Source organism: Mixophyes fleayi, chromosome 7 (assembly GCF_038048845.1).
Source record: "Mixophyes fleayi isolate aMixFle1 chromosome 7, aMixFle1.hap1, whole genome shotgun sequence".
NCBI classification, from domain to species: Eukaryota; Metazoa; Chordata; class Amphibia; order Anura; family Limnodynastidae; genus Mixophyes; species Mixophyes fleayi.
Window position 1 is genome coordinate 142,791,077 of NC_134408.1, and position 12,850 is coordinate 142,803,926.

Below are 12,850 nucleotides of genomic sequence, written 5' to 3' on the forward strand. Positions count from 1 at the left end.
CATGCGCAGAGTAATTGTATGGATTATACGCACAAAATCACTATTTACGCCCCTTAATGGATCAGACCACTATTCTATAGTGTCCCTAAATTCCACAGACAGTCTCTGGTACACTTTGTCTCCCAGGAAATGTTCCTGTGTTTCCTGATACTCTATATACACTTACAAGATCTGTTACCCAGAATGCTTAGGACTTTCCCAGGACCGCTCAGGACCACTAGTGCTCAGGAAAGCCCCCCCCCCCCCCCCCATCCGAAAGGACTACCTAGTGGCAATACTAGCTCCCTACCCAAGTTTTGCTATGGGAACTAGTGGTGCACTGTCCTGCCCCTGTATTACCCTATCCATGCACAATATAATGTAATGGAGTGTCATATACACAAGTTAATTGTGTCTTGACAGGATTATTAATAAAGTGAAAGTCACATTTTGTTATAAAATGTCATAAACTACGAATACTCTCACATCCGTCATTTACCACTTTATAGATCAGATGGTGATCTTTCTTCCTGTAGTAGTCCAAATTAAATTGACAAAAAAGTAATGCAAATAGATGACTACAACACTAATTAATAAGCTACTATCAACTGGAGGGGTCAATATGCAAGCAACCAATCAGAAGTGACTAGACAGTGCTGCTGGTGTCATCTTCATGTCAGGATTCACTAGGATGAGTGGGATCCTTCTGTTTTGTCTGGGATTGATGGTACTTCACCCGGAGGCGCGGAATCTAACAGAGTGGAAGGTTTTCACCAGAGGTTCCCGCAAGGGAATTTGTGCTTGGCAGCTTCCACCCTGCAGGTCGCGGCCCTCTAGGGGAGTTCCCAGTGAGCGGTGATAGAGAACCGAGTACAGAGAAGGATGGTGGCACTAGATAGCTACAAATGAGCAGGATTACTGAGTGATGCTCGGTGATAATCCACAGAGAGATAGTAGGTGATTTGCAGCAGCCCACTTGGAGAGATGGTAGCGATGATCTGCAGTAGTTACCACTAACGAGTGGAGCAGGTAATAGGTGATTGCAGCAGAACACTTGGAGAGATGGTAGCGATGATCTGCAGTAGTTACCACTAACGAGTGGAGCAGGTAATAGGTGATTGCAGCAGAACACTTGGAGAGATGGTAGCGATGATCTGCAGTAGTTACCACTAACGAATGGAGCAGGTAATAGGTAATTGCAGCAGAACACTTGGAGAGATGGTAGCGATGATCTGCAGTAGTTACCACTAACGAGTGGAGCAGGTAATAGGTGATTGCAGCAGAACACTTGGAGAGATGGTAGCGATGATCTGCAGTAGTTACCACTAACGAGTGGAGCAGGTAATAGGTAATTGCAGCAGAACACTTGGAGAGATGGTAGCGATGATCTGCAGTAGTTGCCACTAACGAGTGAAGCAGGTAATAGGTGACTGCAGCAGAACACTTGGAGAGATGGTAGCGATGATCTGCAGTAGTTACCACTAACGAGTGGAGCAGGTAATAGGTGATTGCAGCAGCAGAGTGCATGAGCTGCTTCCAGGCCAGGAGTCTGACGAGAAGAACCAGCACTGAGAGGTGCTGGGAGGAGCCTTATAAACGAGAGGTAACCAATGGGTGAGCGGGACAGGTGAACACAGGTGGGATGATCACCTGCGCATGTGCAGAGCTGGTTGCCGGCCTGACAGCCAGGGAAGAAGCAGGGAATGAGGAATGAATGATATTCAGGTTAGCGGGTGGCAGCCGTGGGTGAGCGACGTGTGACACTTCATCATCGTGGATCATTCACCCGCTCTCCAGCAGCCGCACCTTTGGGGATGCGTCCTAACCTCATTACGTTGATCACAAGGGGATACGCACTTACTGTACTCACCTAACGCCTGCCTGTCCCTTCAGGTGTAACAAATGTATATGCAGAGGGATTTGGATATTGGTAAATAACAGTGTAGATGGAGAGAGAGACACTATATGGGAGGACTCGTCTTGTGTAGGGATACAATAATAATGATAGTGATGATCAGTTATTCTGTGATTGCACCTATGTTATATATTCTTGTTTTGTCAGGTGGAAAGTTGTCTATTGCTCTGGAGCCGGCCCTTGTGGACACCAGTGTATCGCTACGAGGACGTTTCCTGGTAAAGTTTCTTACAGCGTTATTCAATGAACCATTAAACCAAAAAACATTTTGTATTATATTAACCGTTAGTTCCATGTACAGATCTATTATTCTCAGCCAGGCACCAGGCACTTACTGAAATCACAAAGGGGGGTGATGGGATTGTAACACATTCATATATATATATTTATATCATAAATGTTAGACTGGTTTATGGCGTTGCCAGGGGAGGGCTGGCAAATTTTAGCCGGGGAAGGCAAGAATCGACTCAGCAGCCTATTTTAAATGATATAACCACGCCCCTGTTGTTACAACACCACGTCCCATAACCCTCTCTGTCCCCATTTGAACAGCCACAATGTTAGAAATGCCCCCGGCTGATTGGGTATCAGCCTGGGGGGGTCAAACAAAAGAAAAAAAAAGAATCCTGGCTGCGCCCTCACTTCAATATCCAATCTGCTTTTTTTGAAAATGTAATAATATTTATTAAAATATAACATTAATCACAAGCTACCAGCTGGCAATTAACATGATATACATTAAAACATAATCAGAGAAGTGTAATAAATCAAATAAAATAATACACTTCACACTTATTACTCACAAATTAGCCAGGAACGATAATAATGTGGTTAATTAGCTGCGGGAGATGTGGCCATTCTTTAAGGAAAGATTCCTAAAGAGACTTTGGTGCAAATATTGCAGCAAACTCAAAAGTATGTATCAGCACTGCTGAAATAAAAGATATCTTCACTAAAGCACCAATCTCTTAAAGGGGCACATTTATCATTTAACGTTGAAATAGAGAAATGGTTATCAATCCTTATCGGACGGATAAGTATTGATTCATTTCTCAAATTTATCAAAACCGGAGTACAGAAACAGCAGTCCCGATAATCTGCTGTTTCTGTGAAAAAAAAAAATCATACTTACCTGCCTCTTCGGAAGCGCTGTCTTCGGGTCTTCTCCTTACTCTTCAATTGCGCATGTCCAGTTCCAAGAACTGGACATGTGCACACAGATCCCCTCTCTGTCTCTGCAACGATAGTTGCAGAGAGAGAGCTGTGAGTGACAGGGAGAGATCATGTGATCCCTCCACACATGCGCTGTCCAGCTCTGCTCTCCGGAACAGAGCTGACAGCATTAGATTTCCTCATGTACGCCAGCTGCAGCTGGCGTACATTAACATGACAAGTTCCCGAAAAAAATGTTTTTTCGGGACTTGTTAGATTGCGGCCAGGAGCAGTCACCATTCTGTTGAATGCTCCCAAAAACGAAGAGGAGTGCAAAGCAGCAGAAATCCATGATATCTGCTGCGATGCCCCCTTAATAAATTTGCGGAGGACACTGTGGGACCTTAATTATCCGTTAAAAGCACTATCGTGCTTTATTAAATATGCCCTAAAGTCGTATGATTCCCAATATGTACATGTAAACTTGCACTCACTGAAAGTCTGCTCCCGTGTAGTGTTCTCCATGCGGCTGTCTCAAACCCCGCTACATCTGCTAATCCGCTGCTAAGCTGAGATCACTGTGCGGTCTCCTACGTGCGGTTTATCACAGTGATGTTTGTGTGATTCAGCTATTGCTCTTACTTTACTTGGATCCGATCTCCCAACATCACAGTTAATGCACTTTTTTAGTAACCCACTCGTCCCTGTACACATATATTATGTAGATAACGTGTAAGCTTATGTGAAATGTAGAATATCTTGTACTCTAACGCGTTTTGGGGTCTTTAGACACTTCCCTCAGAAGCCAATGGCTGAGTATGTACCAACTTAATAGAGATCGACCACCCAATAACAGAAGTCATTTCATATATCCACGGTTGTGGATATATGAAAAAATCGCTCTATACATAATAAGTAATTCCAAGATAGCATAATCTTCATGAAATCACAATCCATTATTCTATTCTAATTTGACATAAATTAAGCATCATATTGAATAATACATAACATACACATAATCTAAGTCTAATGAATGTTGTTTTAACGAAAACCTCTGGCTATTTTATAGTGTCTAACATGTAATTAGCCACCTGCAGAATATTAGAATATATATTATTCATGAACTAAATCCCTATAAATTCACAATTTATATGAAATTTCAATACTTAGTTTCCTATCTAAATATACAATTTATACTATATGATTATATAGGTATATACCTGTGGGATCACATTAGACCTCACTGCATAGTATATACCGTTATTAAATTCAAATATATATATATATATATATATATATATATATATATATGATCCTATTGGCTATATGATTGTTAATGACATATACAGTCTACCAGGCACCAAAGAAGAAATTATTATCCCAAAATGAAATAAAGGATCTACATGGAAAATAGACATTTCCTCGTATTGATCCTTCTCAGAATAGCACCATTTAGTAGCTGGATTTATATTAGTCTTAATCAAAGTCCAACTCCATTAATCCATTCAGGCCATCTGGATGTAGCGGGTAACTTTTGAGATTGTTACTATATTTGCACCAATAATTGTTAATTGTATTATTTCATTTCATTTATTGCCTGCAATTCTGTGATAGGTCGATGTTTTAATAGGTATCATGTTAATTACCAGCTGGTAGTTTGTGATTTCCAAGACCGCAGATTGATTATTGAAGCGAGGGCGCAGTCAGTATTCTCACTTATTTTCTTTGTTACCCTATTGGAGCTTACACAGTCTCCTCTGACGGCTGCATTCACTTTAATATAATTATTATTTTATTCATTTAGCTCTTGGGTGTGCCCTGACATAGTCAGACAGGGGGAAAACCTGACCAAAGAGGTTGAACCAGGGTTGGATGACGGTGTCACATGGTCGGCTAACATCCCACCTGGGGGGCCGAACTCTTCTGTCAAACAAAAAAACAGCCAAAGATTTGATATATGTGAAGCTTTAGGCTTCTGTGCACCGGCCTCCTTCCCCATCCCTATTTCAGAGTAAGACAAGATAGCAGAGAATTCCATTAAACAGTCTTTTCAGGTGCCTCTGACCACCTTTCTTCTTGTATCTAGTTTTCATCTTGCCCGGGATGTCCCCAGGTTTGAAGCAGGGAACAAACAAGCTGTAATAAATTAGGTCATCACAATGTTAGCAGCAGTTGAGTCACAGTTTAGTTTTGTATTAGGACTAGTTAGGATTAGACTAATGTTAGTTAGAGTGTTAAACGTTGGTGATAAACTTGCTGCAAAACTGCAGCTCTCCAGCACTCTTTGTCATTAAGTTGTCATGCTCTATGTTTAATACATTGCATATTACTTTTATTTCAGGAATTTGTTGATTTTATTGCACTAAACATAGATTACAATTGCCAAAATGCCGAGAAACTGCAGAAATGGAGCACAAATCAGGTAGGAACCAAAACATACTGAATTCTTATGTTTAGACCATATTTGGATGATATTGTTGTTACACCTATTTTGGTCCTGTCTCCCATGCTTACTGATTTCCCCGGACTGTCTGGGTCTTTATCCATTTCCAGAATGATTATTTTCACAGAATTAGAAACCCATTTGCACCTGTTTTAAACTGTACCCCGGTAATTAATAAATAGTCTAATTTCTAACCAGGCTGCCATACTGCGAGCAAGATATCGGGCCACGGGCCCCATATTGTAGTATAAGTGGCCCTAAACAACCTACCTTATAATGATCCTGATAATTATAATGAAGATAATTGTTGGGCATGTTGGTAAATTTCATCAGATGATGATCTCATAGTCTGTACTAATAGGCGGTAAGTAGTCCAGAAGCCATACTGGCAGTCACCGCAAATCCTGAACGCACTTGGGCGTCACCGATCTTGGTACACCCAAGTGCGTGGCCGAAATGAACAGAGATTCTGACGCTCAGCTCTTGGGCCTAGTGGAAATTCTCCCAAAAATTGCTCCACTTTCGCATGAATATTAATATATGTTTATAGGGCCTATAATAACCCATCCACTATTCCTGTAATAAGACACAACCTTTACAGTCTGCGATGACACCTCAATGTGAGTGTAACACAAACGGCAAATATAGAGAGTAGATGTGGGTGGGGCCAGTGCCCATGTGGGCGGGTTTATAGGTAGATCTAGAGGCAGCAATGGATGTGTAACAGCATGGATTAATGACATTTAATCTCAGTTTTATTCATTTTGTGTGTTTTTTTAAGAACATCGAGGAGAGTCCGGAGGTTTTAATATTTAGTTTAACGCTGACTGACTGCAACGTTTTATCCGAAGAAAGTAAAAATCTGCTGTTATTTAAATTATCTGCAGGTAAGAGGGTCCCATAGCACATAATGATCCGTGTGTCAATATATCAAGAATGAGAGAAAGCTGAAGTGAAATCGATTGATTCGAGTACTAGATTCACGAGATAGACACCAAGTTCACCTGTTGCCTCCGTATGGCAGCCATTTTGTGGTGTGACGCCATATTCTTGAGTTGCAACCATTCATTCAGTAAGACTTTAAAACTATATGGAGGTATGAGACATGAATTCGGGTTTTATCCCACAAATTGTGTAATTCCATTGTGTATCGAGGCGATTTCTGCCTGCCTCTATGATTTCACTGGTCCCTTGATAGGTTGCTTACTTGCACATATTGGTTTATTCAACAAAATGGCTGCCTCCTCTGTTTGATGGCAACGGGTGCACTTTAAACAAATCATGTAATAATGTTATCCTTAACAATAATAATAGGTATGTCATATTTAGACAGCAGGTATGAGAAGAGACTTGTGACCCCCTAGGATAAATAAATAATTTTCAGTGCAGTAAATTTGCTCCTATACCTAAGAAACACACTGTGAGTTAGATTCATCAAACCATTAAGGAAGGTAGAGAGTAGGTGTTGCCTGTAGCATAGGCAAACCGAGGGGGGGGGGAGTTCCTAGTGCCTGGAAACCCCCCTCCAAGCCTGGGTCACTGTATAATTGAGGTGGCTGGACCCTGCTCCCACTTCACAGAGCTCTGCTTGAAAAGGGAGAGTTGTGTGCACCTAACAGTAGTACACGCAGCATTGTCCATGTATATTATGGGTATAGGAAGAGTTGGAGAGCAGCCAAGCACTGTCTAAAATTATAGCGACGCCCCCATGCATGCTGGTCACGCCCACTGGCGGCGTGGTGTGGAAATCCCCCTCTACAAATCCTGCGTTTGCCCCTGCCTAGCAACCAATCAGATTGTAGTACATTCTAGAAAACGGTAACTGGAGTCTGATTGGCCGCTATCGGCAACACCCCACTTTTTATTTTTAGAAGAATTGATAAAGATGTTTTGAATCCATGCGTAAATGTAATCTAGAACACATTGCATTGTGGGTTGTTACCCCAATAAGTAGCTTTAATCACCGTCCATTTTTGTGTCCAAAATTAGTGATTATTTCTAAGTTACATCTGTCACCAGTGCCAGCTCCTTTAACTAACGTCCAATTTTATATAGTTAATGTAATAAGAATATTATGATATATTTTCTGTCTTAATTATTGCTACTCATTTTAGCTTGAGAATCCAGAAACACTTATCTATTAGGAGATGAGATTAACAGCAACATAAAGGAGTAAGATAATGAACACATTCTTTGTACTTCGATACATTTTATTGTTGGTGTAGAGACTGAGTTAATGGCACACAAAGGTAGTTACATTCTTAATTGATCCTATTTGTAGGGCTCAAACACAAGTGCACTTAATAGCAATGTCATTTTGATTTAACTTTAATAACATTTCTTAGTTTCTTCCTTGTGTGTTATGTCATTACTGTTAGTTTGCTTTGAATCTTATAATTATATTTTATTATATTATTATTATATTATATAATATAATTTTATTTATATTATATATCAATATTGTGTTTATTTAAAGGTTTGCAAAATAGAAATTTATTCTGTTCAGGCAGCTGCGTAATTAATATCTTAAAATAAGACAATAAGAAAGAGAAAACAATAATTGTCTCCGTATTGACAAAAGCCCCGGGCGGTGTTAGCTCTATCAGGGTGTTGCTGGTGCTCTCTGGTATTTAACAAGGACAGATATTTCCTGTAAAGTTTTATTCCTGCAATTTCTACAAGACTGTGTTTTGTTTTTATAGCGGCTATTGGTACGTTTGCCACCTTCTTGGGATATGACATCAATAATTTCTTACCTGTGTCACCTAGTGGAAAAGGAAGGTAATCATATATTACATTGTCACCATTAAAAGATATTAACAAATAGAAAATATATAGACGTACTCAGCGCTGCTGTGATCACATACATGAAGCAAGATAGTAAATTCTACAATTCCACTTTGATAAGTGAATACAGAAAATAACTAAAAAATACTTATATTCAACTGGAGAGTAGATCTTTGCATCACAGTGTTCTGGGGCCTGATTCATTAAGGATCTTAACCTGAGGAACTTCTAATTTCAGTCTCCTGGACAAAACCATGTTACAATGCAAGGGGTGCAAATTAGTTTTCTGTTTTGCACATAAGTTAAATACTGACTGTTTTTTCATGTAACACACAAATACTTGATAGCTTATTTGTACAATGAAAATTAAAGTTGATATGTGTGTGCTACATGAAAAAACAGTCAGTATTTAACTTATGTGCAAAACAGAATACTAATTTGCACCCCTTGCATTGTAAAATGGTTTTGTCCAGGAGACTGAAATAAGAAGTTTCTCAGGTTAAGATCCTTAATGAGTCAGGCTTCTGGTCTTTTTCTCCATATTACGTGGAGTGAAAATGTACCATAAAAAAAAGAAAATAACAACATAGTGTGATATTGTCAGAACAAAAAATGTTATACAAAATATCAGTGGAATATTAGTATTCTTCTCCAACATAATTTAATCCATAATTTTCCACTGCCGAATCTCTCCTTATGTGGTTCCACTCACCAACTAATATATGAATAAGCGCCTTAAGTGCTCAAATGCTTTTGATGTAAAATGGTGTCTAATCCTTCACCAACCGGATCCTTAAGTAAAAACACTTAAAAGAGTAAAATCAATATAAAGCCTGGTATCAATTTCTTTCAATTCCTCCGTAGAGATATATTTCCTCAGGATTTTTATGAAAGAGAAAAATAAAACGGATCTAGTGCGACACCGTTTGACTAAAAATACATATTTATTGCACATATACAGCTCATAAATCAATGAAAAAATCCATAAAAAAATATATAAAACACTGGAACATCAGATTCTGAGGGTCCCTACCAGATATAAAATGGGAAATATAAATTCCCAGGATGTACAGTCCCCACTTCTCTGGTCTTTCAGATGGTAAAGATGGGATCCTGAGGGGTTCCAGATCAAAATAGCCCTAATTGTACCAACGCGTTTCAACCTCTTAGTTCAGGGGGTAAATGTATCATACTCCGGTTTCTTCAACTCGCGGGAGTTCGGTGAGATGACAGCTAAAATTTAAAGCGGCGTTGCCTTGTAAAGGCAAGTTTCCCTTTACAGGCCAGCGTCACTTTAAATTTTAGCTGTCATCTCGCCGAACTCCCGCGAGTTGAAGAAACCGGAGTATGATACATTTATTCCCAGGTCTTTTTCAAGGATATTTAAATGATATGCCACAGTAGACATTCAAGAATATATTTCAGTGGGGATAAAAAAATTGTATTTATGAAATGTAATTTTCTATATTCTGTTTAAGTGTCTCTGGTTTTCATATTTAATACCGACCTAGAGGTGGCAACCAATCAAATTCTAGCTATCATTTATTTAGTACATTCTGCAAAATGATAGCTAGAATCTGATTGGTTGCTATAGGCAACATCTCCACTTTTCAAACCCGCTGGAAAACTCTCAGCTTGATACATTTACCCCATGTGTTTTTATGCATAAAGGTCAGAAAATGCAATTAGATAATAATTCCATTCAAGAGTATTTCGGTGTAAGGGCATGTTTGCAAGTTTTATGCCCGTTTGCGGACAGACGCCTCTTCTATGTTCCGAACGTGACATAAACAGAGCATTTTTACTGCAAAAATATTAGCCTATGATCAGAGCCGTAACTAGAAATTACAGCTCTGGGACAAGAAGGAAAACTGACAACCCCTAACCCTCAACTAAAACCAAATAAACCTAAATTATTAATTTCCCTGCACAGCAAAGTAGCAAACCAGAGCATAATTCAACAACTTACATGATTGCAAAATGTTCTATAAATGTGTTGTGTATTACATGTTGTGTTGTCTCTTGGATTGTAGATCGGAGAACCCAGTGGACGTGTCTTTATCCTCTCGCTCAGCGTTCACCACAGTTTGGGAAAGATTTTCCAGCCAGACCCCGGCAGAGAGAGATTCCTTCTTACAAGACACGTTCCCCAGTGGATTCCTGTGGGGCTTATCCTCTGCCGCATTCAAAGTAGAAGGAGGATGGGCGGAGGGAGGAAAAGGAGAGTCCATATGGGACGAGTATGGGAAGCACGGTCACACTGTGGACAACGGCACCGGGAACGTGGCCTGTGACAGCTACCACAAGACTGACTATGACGTGTATCTCCTGAAAGGCTTACAATCTAATATCTATCACTTCTCCATCTCCTGGTCTAGAATATTCCCAACAGGGTTCAAATCCAAAGTCAACTCAGCCGGTGTGAAATATTACAATACACTAATTAACAGGTTATTAGAAGAAAATATTAAACCGATGGTGACTTTGTATCACTGGGATTTACCCCAAGCTCTGCAGGAGTTTGGGGGTTGGCAGAACGAGAGCATCGTCGATGCGTTTGCGGAATATGCGGATTTCTGCTTCAGCAGTTTTGGAGATCGGGTGAAACATTGGATAACGTTCCATGAGCCTTGGGTCATTAGTTACGCCGGATACGGCACCGGAGAGCATGCGCCTGAGATTAATGATCCAGGAGACGCCTCATTCAAGGTACACAAAGGATAGATTTATTTGCCTATATTTGCTCAACGATTTTTAGTATAATTGTTGTAAAATTATAGAATTGTATCACGATGGGCCTGAGTCTTTAGGGAAAGTAAAGCATAAAAAAGGAGTAACTTTGCACCTGGGCAAAACCATGTTGCATTGGAGGGGGAGGTAAATCTAGCTTTATTTTTACACTGAAATTTAAAGTTGATCTAGTACAGGCCCTACCCCTAAAATAAATCTGTCCTCACATTTTAAATTTACCTCCCCCTCCAATGCAACATGGTTTTGCCCAGGTGTAACGTTACTTCTTTGATATGCTTTGCTCTCCTTAATGACTCAGGCCCTATATATTTAAATGAATACAAATCCATAAATGTCAATTACACAATCAAAGAAAACTCTGAAAAAGCATTTAACAGTCTCAGACAGGGATTCTAAGGGAGCCCCATGTTAGCCAGTTTCATTGAGCAGGAAAACAGCTTGAGAAAACGCTGTTTAATACAGGGCTCCCTCTTTATAAAGACAACTTAGCACACAGGCCTCAACATTGATGTTATAGCGATAATGACATTATATAAAAGGGGAGGGCATCATACGTGGGTGTCCAATGGTTGATTACAAACTACTAATTACAAGTCAGTACACAAAAGCCAATTTGAGAGGTCATCTATATTAGCAAATATTCAGATGTCGGTATTAAGACGTAAGCTGATTCAGTAACACATACGGGTAGACGTAAGCTGTGTTGGCCCAGAAGTGGGTAGTCAGTTACAGTTAGGCAAACCGAGAGGGGGGAGGGTTTCTAGTGCCTGGAAACCCCCCACAAAGCCTGGGGCACTGTATAATTGAGGTGGATGGACCCTGTTCCCACTTCTCATAGCTCTGCTTGAAGAGGGAGAGCTGCGCCTAACAGTAGTGCACGCAGCATTGCCCATGTATATTATGGGGATAGGAAGAGTTTGAGAGCAGCCAAGCACTGTCTAAAATTATAGCCACGCCCCCCTGCATGCTGGTCACGCCCCCTGGCAGTGTGGTGTGGAAACCCCCCTCTACAAATCCTGCGTTTGCCACAGTAGTAAGCAGTAGTAGACAATCCAAAGGAAACAGGTTCAGGTAACGGAAGCAAAAATAAACAAAATACTGAAGCAAAGCTTTAGTCAGGGAATTATATTTATAGGTCCAAACAGAAGAGAGAATCCAAGATGGATTTTTCTGAGAAAATATTTAGATGGCTGGAGGTGAAATTTTGTGCAGAGAAAATATCAGGTTAGGGTGGAATTATAAAAGGAGTGGTTTTAAAGAGGGGACATTGTATTTCACAGCTTTTTGTTTCACTGGAAAAAAATGCTACCCAAAAAAGTTCTACAAAATACCTGACCAGCACTGGAGAAGTAATATTAGTCATGAGCACTTGTTTGCTTCAGCTCTTTTCCTGCTGGCCCTAATCCTGGCATGTTGCACTTCAAAAGATGCCAAAGCAGGAAATCTGCTTGTGTGGCCCCATCCAGGTAAAACCCATGCACTTAAATAGGACTGGATATTTAAAAGGGGGTAAAAAAACACAGCTTAAAAACCTCTCACGTGACACCAACATTAATCTGTGAATAAAGATCAATCCCATTGGTTGTTATGTCATTTAGAGTAGTCTCTGTTATCTATTCTTAGGCAACCAGTTATATTAACAACTACTGCACTAATTATTCATCCTGTTTAAATATTGGAATGTTGAACAATTTCCCACTTCTCCTTTATTGTATTTATCAAATAAAAAAGTCTGAGACGATGCACTCATGACAGATAGGGTGTGAAATCCAGTATCTGCATAGGAAATATCAACCAACGGAACAGTAGAAAATTTATAGGAA

General features: G+C 40.0%; 1 protein-coding gene across 1 annotated transcript in view; it reads left to right on the plus strand.

Moving 5' to 3' along the window:
• Nucleotides 1-12,850, plus strand: part of LOC142098566 (lactase/phlorizin hydrolase-like) — a 36,516-nt gene that overhangs the window by 4,120 nt on the left and 19,546 nt on the right. The window contains exons 2-6 of the mRNA XM_075181402.1: nucleotides 2,042-2,112; nucleotides 5,388-5,468; nucleotides 6,271-6,376; nucleotides 8,192-8,270; nucleotides 10,310-10,985. Coding sequence (XP_075037503.1) covers nucleotides 2,042-2,112; nucleotides 5,388-5,468; nucleotides 6,271-6,376; nucleotides 8,192-8,270; nucleotides 10,310-10,985 — 1,013 coding nt within the window. The remainder of the gene's footprint in view (nucleotides 1-2,041; nucleotides 2,113-5,387; nucleotides 5,469-6,270; nucleotides 6,377-8,191; nucleotides 8,271-10,309; nucleotides 10,986-12,850) is intronic.